This window comes from Bactrocera tryoni, chromosome 1 (assembly GCF_016617805.1).
Source record: "Bactrocera tryoni isolate S06 chromosome 1, CSIRO_BtryS06_freeze2, whole genome shotgun sequence".
In the NCBI taxonomy this organism is placed as follows: Eukaryota; Metazoa; Arthropoda; class Insecta; order Diptera; family Tephritidae; genus Bactrocera; species Bactrocera tryoni.
The window spans coordinates 28,440,344-28,448,004 of record NC_052499.1 but is presented as its reverse complement, the minus strand read 5'-3'; the positions used below and the strand labels follow the sequence as shown (position 1 = coordinate 28,448,004).

At 39.1% G+C, this 7,661-nt stretch overlaps 2 protein-coding genes across 3 annotated transcripts in view; one reads left to right on the top strand and one right to left on the bottom strand.

Moving 5' to 3' along the window:
• The first annotated feature begins 2,005 nt into the window (after nt 1-2,005).
• LOC120769673 (tetratricopeptide repeat protein 30 homolog) lies at nt 2,006-5,615 on the top strand. The gene is made up of 9 exons (XM_040096796.1): nt 2,006-2,065; nt 2,136-2,314; nt 2,378-2,736; nt 2,832-2,999; nt 3,068-3,339; nt 4,082-4,278; nt 4,345-4,555; nt 4,621-5,002; nt 5,333-5,615. The coding sequence occupies exons 1-9, from the start codon at nt 2,006-2,008 to the stop codon at nt 5,461-5,463; spliced, it is 1,959 nt and encodes a 652-aa protein (XP_039952730.1). The 3' UTR covers nt 5,464-5,615.
• The window catches only part of LOC120769662 (putative cysteine proteinase CG12163), a 40,714-nt gene continuing 38,547 nt past the window's right edge, over nt 5,495-7,661 (bottom strand). For both annotated transcript variants that reach the window (XM_040096774.1, XM_040096784.1), the window contains one exon: nt 5,495-6,203. In XM_040096774.1, the coding sequence (XP_039952708.1) occupies nt 5,938-6,203 (266 nt within the window). In that variant the 3' untranslated portion in view covers nt 5,495-5,937. The remainder of the gene's footprint in view (nt 6,204-7,661) is intronic.

Here is a 7,661-nt window from a genome sequence, read left to right as displayed (position 1 = left end):
AAGAAATTTCATAATGCCACCCTTATAGAAACCCTCGGCTGTATTGTCCAAAAACTGGAATATTGAATTTACCATGCTTTTCTTAAGCCAACAAAATTATAGTCAAGAATATACTTTGTAAGTAGTAATCATTTGAGGTCAGGTTAGGGCAACAAAGTAGATGCATTAGGACTTTCTAACCAAGCTTCCGGAGCATCGGGCGAGTCACTATCGATTTGTGTGGCCTGACGTTGCCGTTATGGAACACACTTCCTCTCCCATTGGCTATAGCTGACCACTTGTAGTCTTATTTCAGACTGACAGAGTTTGGTGAGCAACTTATAATAAATGATTCCCACCAAACACATAGCAAAATCTTCTTCTTCTTCTACTTTACTGGTGTAGACACCGCTTACGCGGTTATAGCCGAGTTAACAACAATTTCGTCCCGCTTAATTCGCTGAACTGTGTCAATGTCGTCGTATATCTCATACAGCTGATCGTTTCATCGAATGCGACTCATAAGATTTTGTCATCCTCTATGCCTATAGAGTTTGGTTTTTGTTCGTCGAGAGAGAACTGTACTTTTCAATTGCCTACTCAGTCCGAAGTAGCAGCTGTCGGCAAGAATTATTCTGCATTGGATTTCGAGGCAGACATTGTTGTTGGTGTTAATACTGGTCCCAAGATAGACTAAATTATCTATGACTGGCAACAGTGGCGTGGGGCCTAGTCGCGAGTCCGACGACTGTTTGTGTAATGGCAGGAGATATTTCTTGGCCTCGTTCACTACCAGATCCGTTTACTTCGCTTCCTTATCCATTCTGTAGAAATCAGAAACCTCGTTTACACAGACATCGCGGCATAAAGGCAGAAACCCTCTTTTGATGACATCCAGGGAAAACGCGGCATAAAGGCAGCTCCTTTTCGTGCTGTCAAAAGCAGTTTTAATAAGGTTTAAAACTGCTGAGGGTTTCTTTTCAGAGGCTGTTGTTTTTGATCTAAAAACGGAAGTCGTGACCTGATTGAGCCATATGTAAAATAATCGTTTCTAGCCACTTCCCAGTAAAGCCAGGTCCTTCTCCATCTGGTCCTTCCAATGGAGTGGAGGTCTTCCACTTTCTCTACTTCCCTCGGTGGATACTGCGTCGAATACTTTCAGAGCTGGAGTGTTTTCGTCCATTCGGACAACTTGACCTAGCCAGCGTAGCCGACTATACATCTTTCGCAAAACTTTTCTCTCGAAAACTCTTAACGTCGACTCATCAGTTGATGTCATCGTCCAAGCCTCTGCAGCATATAGCAGGACGGGAATTATGAGCGACTTATAGAGTTTGGCTTCGTCGAGAGAGGACTTTACTTTTCAATTGCCTACTCAGTCCGAAGTAGCAGCTGTTGGCAAGAGTTATCCTGCGTTGGATTTCCGGGCTGACATTGTTGGTGGTGTTTATGCTGGTTCCCCTTATATACGAAACTATCTACAACTTCAAAGTCAGGACTGTCAACAGTGACGTGAGAGCCAAGTCGCGAGTGCGACAACTGTTTGTTTGATGACTGGAGATATTTCGTCTTGTCCTCGTTCACTGCCAAAACCTATATTTCAGGGTATAAAAAATGGTAAAGAAAAATGATAAAATTTAATACGACCAATGATCTCAAAGGCCTCACAATAGTTTTGCGATATCATCGTACATGTAATACCGATAAGTATTGTATAATTCAATTATTCCATTCCGAACAAAAATTAGTTGAACTGTGGTATACATATGTACATGCTTTGTATGATAAGCAAAGGGGTTTGTTATGAAAACTTGGCGTCACATAAATGTGGCTAGTAACCAAGGAAACCAAGAAGGACAGTAAACAAACGATCTGAGTGACCGGTACATTTTCACATATTGTTTTATAGGTACACATTAGAGCTTGGAAAGGTCACGATTGAAATAATATTTTTTTTTTAATAAACCAACTATTAATCTTAATATTACAAAATATATAGCACTAGGCAAAATAAATTGTGTTAATAATGCTGCATCAAGGCATAATCTTAAGGGAAGGTCATATAACGCGAACCATCTACAATTTGGTAAAAATTATTTTGATTGTGTCTATCAAGAGACTCAATAAAACATTTTCTGTGTTATTTGGGGCCGTAGATAAAAGACAAACGCTACGATGATGTGATCGAGTGCATGGTAAGTTTCGGTGAGGCGGCCAACACCAGAGCGGGTCTCTCTACGCTGGGCTACTGCTACTATCACGCGCAGAAATATGAAGAGGCCGCGACTTGCTATGAACAATTGTGCACGCTGGTGCCTAAGGAAGCGAAATATAAGTAAGTGCAATAGTACTTCAATTGGTCCAGGACCAGCTAATGAACTTCCAAAATCAATTTCAGATTTTACTATGCACAATCGCTCTACCAGGCGGGTATTTTCGGGGATGCACTGCGCGCCTTAAAGCAAATCAGCGAACACGAAGGACTGCGGGAATCCTGCCTACAACTACAGACCGCCATACTCTACTCCAGTGAGGACTTTGCGGGCGCGCAGAGTGTTTTGAATCAACGTGCCGCCGGTAATGCGGAAACACTCAACGATGAAGGCTGTCTACTCTTTCATGCCGACCAATTTGAGAAGGCGGTGCAGCGTTTCTCGAACGCTTTGAAGGTGGGCGGTTTTAATCCGCTGGTGGCATACAATTTGGCATTATCGCATTTTCACAAGAAGGAAAAGACACAGGCCGTGGAATATACTAGTGAGTACAGAACGGCAAGTGCGGGCGAATTGGAATTAAAACTGAATTGCTTGTTTTATCGTTTTGCCTCTTATTTTGCACTTTCGCACTGAAAGCGGAGATTGTGGACCGCGGCATACGCAACCATCCGGAGTTGGGCATTGGCGCGCAAATCGATACTGACGGCAGTGCGCGCAGTGTCGGCAATCCAATTACGATGGCCATGTCGGGCATAACACAGGCGTTGAACTTGAAAGCGGCTATCGAGTATCAGGATGGCAATTGTACGTATTCAATTACAGCTGTGTTAGTGTTGTTGTTCATATTCTCTATCTTTTGTGTAATTTCTTAGTGGATGCTGCACACGATTCGCTGTTGGATTTGCCGCCACGCTCCGAGAGTGAATTAGATCCGGTTACATTGCATAATATGGCATTGACCGATCCGAAAGGTCCGGTAGCCGGTTTGCGCAAATTGGCGTTTCTTTTGCAGCTTGGACCACCAGCCTGTCCGAAGGAGACTTTTGCAAATATCTTATTGATTTGTTGTAAACATGAAATGTACGAAATGGCCGCCGATATATTGGCGGAGCATACGGATCTAACCTATAAATATCTGTCACAGGTATTTAAAACTGTAGCAATATTCAATATTCAATGAAAAAGTGTGGCTTCACTGACTATAATTAGATTTGATCGATAATTGGACAAATTAGTACTTCGACGCAGTTTGAATTGCTCTAAAAATTGTATGCATTTATGGAGCTTTATGGCTTCTAAACTATTAAAGGTTTTAGCGATTATGTCAGATATAAGCACAATAGAAGACAGTTATTAGAAAATAATCAAAATTCGATACCTAATTCGAGGACAGCAATCAGTGCATGGTTGGAGAGATATTGTTAGAGAGATGGAGATAATCATTCGTTCAATGACGTATTCAGTGCTGCTATAGACAAAAAGAGACTTATAACACCCATTAATATATCGTATATTTTTGGTGACTTTTCGATTAAAAAACGATTCCTAGAACTTGATAACTGTTCTTGTAACCTCGGCCACATAACAAGATTTGTTCTATCTCAATTATTAAACGCTGAACACTATTAATACTCGTAAAGAAGAAGCTGTGAAACGAGTTAGAATTTTCTTATAATGTCAATAATGTGTTTAATTTTGAGATCTATTGTTTGTCCAAACATCTAGAGGATGTTTAAGTGGCTAATTATATAATTATATTTAGACGCAATAAAAAGTTCAGAGAAAATTATTTTGTAATGTTGGAGTCCGATTCCAGGTTTTTTTGTTGGCAAATATCGTTTTGAAAATCTCTCCTTTTACTTTCCTTTTCTCTTGTATGAAACCAGTATCTCTATGAGCTGCTCGACGCCTTGATAACTGCACAAACCTCTTCGGAATTGGCAGAGAAAAAATTAGGAGTCCTAGCCTCGAGCTTAGCGGGCAAGCTACGCAGTCTGGCTGCCAAAGTGCAAGAGATGCGCGGCACCACCGATCAGCTGGCGCTACGCAGTGCCCTGCAAGACTATGAGAACGCTTTGGAACTGTGAGTAATTTACATTTTTTATTTTTATAGAACCTAATGAAATATATCAAATTTACCACAACACAGTTACATGCCGGTTGTGTTGGCACGCGCATGGATTTACTGGCGTGATGACGACTTTGTCGGCGCCGAGCGTGAGTTCCGCGCCAGTGCTGAATTCTGTTCGGAGAACTCCGTTTGGCGTCTCAATGCCGGTCACGTGCTCTTCATGCAGGGCGACAAGTACAAAGAGTCCGCAGCATTCTATGAGCCGATCGTGCGACAGCACAATGACGACGTAAGAGCAAACATTTATAGTTTAGGTATTAAGTGTTGTTATTTTCATATGTCATTCTCATGCAGATAATGTCAGTTCCCGCGGCGGTTTTAGCAAATCTCTGCGTCTCATACATAATGACCTTTCAAAATGAAGAAGCCGAGGAGCTGATGCGCAAAGTGGAGAAAGCCGAAGAGTTGAAGGGCAACATGGGCAAGCAGTATCATCATTTGTGCATAGTTAATCTAGTTGTGGGCACCCTGTATTGTGCAAAATCCAATTATGAATTCGGTTTGTCGCGCATTGCGCACGCTTTGGATGGCGGCAATGGTGCTCGTCTCTATGCAGACACTTGGCTGCATGTGAAGCGTTGTGTGTTGGGTCTACTCACAGGTATGGCGAAACAGAATATTATTCTGCCATATCCGGCGGTGCAGGAGGTGCTGAATTTCTTGAAATCTTGTGAAGGTGAGGTTTTTATAATAACGCTTGAGTGGCTTTTGTATATTTTAAGCATATCACAGCCTCAAGGTTCTAAGAGGTTACGTCAGTCTGAGAGCCCTGGAAAAAGTTCTAACCCTAACAATATAATCTGAGAATTTTTATTAGACTTAATTAAGCCTGTATCTGAGTATATAAAAATTTGAATATTAACATTTTGATATAATTTGAATAATAATTGCATCTTTTTATGATCCAGACGTATTGTTTAAAAAAGACTAAGCCCACTCCTTAATTTAAGCTAGCACTAGTGGTTAAAATTGTTTTATTATTATCTTTTAATGACTAATATTTCAGTTTACGGCCTCTTCACACCCGCCAACATCTATACCGCCACTGACGAAGTGCCTGCTGAACCCTTAACCATCGGCTTGGAAGCAAGAAAGCTGCGTCTACTGTTGATTAAACTGAGCGAATATGAACAGTGAATTATTATTGAATTTATAAATTATAAAGTTGTTTCGTATGTATTTACTTCTACAAGAACGTTTATTTATTTATATATACGTATGTTCTCATATAATATATATGTATATGTATAATTAAACGATTACATTACAAAATATATCAACTTAAAACATCGGTAAAAATATTGTATTTAAATATTAGTCGTGATGAGTATATTCATAAAATGTTTTTTTTTTCTTTTTGTTTTACAAAATATTTTGTTTATGATTATTTGCATTTTGGCCATGAAAATTTACATCGCAAAACATTTTATTATTTATTTTTGTTTAGGTATGACTTTTGCCAATATTTTTAATTTAGGGTTATTTTTTCGTATTAATTTTATGATTAATGTGTGAGCATTTACTAAAAAAAACTAATTATTGCATTTTTTTAACTTATTCACTTATTTGTGAATAATCTTATATGAACTGCTTGCTCGCGTTTAAATCGTTTTACTCCAGCACTGCCGATGAGGCCATTTCGCTGACACCACAGGTATTATCGCCGCGGTAGACGCGATAGTAGCCTTGTTCGCCCCACTTGGGTCCCCATGAATTCTTCACAATCCAGTAGGGCAATGTTTTCTTGAACATAGGATAGTCCGAGACACCATAGCCGACAATAAGTACGCCATGGTCGAGATTCTTTTTAGAACACAATGCCTTCCAGGGGTGAGAGACACCGCCGCGATAGAACTGCATAGCATTGGCGTTAATACCTACAATAGAGAGTAGTTTTAATTAAAATGAAAACAAAAATACAAAATATTGTGCACACTTTTTAAGCTAATCAGTGTTGGTATAAAAGTGTCACGGCTTTCTTTTCAATCAATGAGAAATCAAAAATCGTTAATTTAAAGGCGGCATTCCTTGAGTGAATTTTTTTTAATTTAATTATTAATTTTTTAACAGTTTATACCTTTAAAAAACACACTAACGTTTTAAAAGAACATTTCAAATATATTTTGTGGTTTTCAAAGTGTAACCCCTTAGTCCAGTTTATTTTTGTTTTTTCTCGAAACAGCATTTTTCGAATTTGCTGCAATGATTAGTCGACTGATGATCAAATGATCCTTTCAATGACCTAGCATTTTTTTGGTTTGATCATTAATGAATATCGTGAACGCTATACGACGGAAGGTTGGTTGTCATGTCGGAATTTGGCAACAGTAGTGTTGCAATATGGAAAATCACAATTTTTTCATAAAGCTTGACATTTTTAATGGTATGAACACTCAGAACGTTTTGACAGACGAGCACTATTTGTGTTGTTTACAGTCACTTAATATATTCTTCTCGACAAAAAATGGAATTAAGCCGACAACTTTTTTGCTCGATTTTGTTTTACAACTTTCGACGAGGATTACTTCATCAAGAGGACATAGATGAACTTAATTAAATTTAAGACGATGAAGCTTCATCCTTTCCTCTTATGGGCAAATGCATTTTTCCGAAAAGGAAGGAGTCGCACGGTGACATATCAGATGAATACGGGGAGTGGTTAATGGTTAAAATGTGATTTTTGGTCAAATAAACCTCTTTAATAATGTCGTTCGAATGTTGGATTCCGAGCAATTTTTGGTCGTCAGTCAATTTGTGCGGAACAAACCGTGCATACACCTTTCGTAAGCCCAAATGTTCGGTCAAAATGCGATAAATCGATGTTTTGGAGATGTTCAATTCCATTTTCATGAATTTCAATGATGATTTCGGCTGATTTTTGATGAATTCACGCACAGTTTCGGTGGAATTTCCGTTGATCACGGAATTTGATTGGCCCACATGTTGATCCTCATTTATGTCCTCACGAGCACTTTAAAAACGTTGAAACCACTCGTGCACTCTGCTACGGGATAGGCAATCATCGCCATAAACTTGTTTCAATTGAAACATTTCGGTAAAAGTTTTACTAATTTTAAAACAAAATTTAATGTTGGCTCTTTGTTCGAAGCTCATTTTCGCATAACACATACATACTGACACTTTAAACGCAATAACTTCACTTCCAATCAATGAAATGTAATGAAATTATCACTGGACAATCGGTAAAGATAGCAGATTCTAACGCATCAATCGGCACATACATAGATGGCGCCATCAGGGGGCGCTAGATTCAAAAAGTCCTGTATACTTTGGAACATACCGTGTATGACATCGTGACAGGTGTCGAATTATGG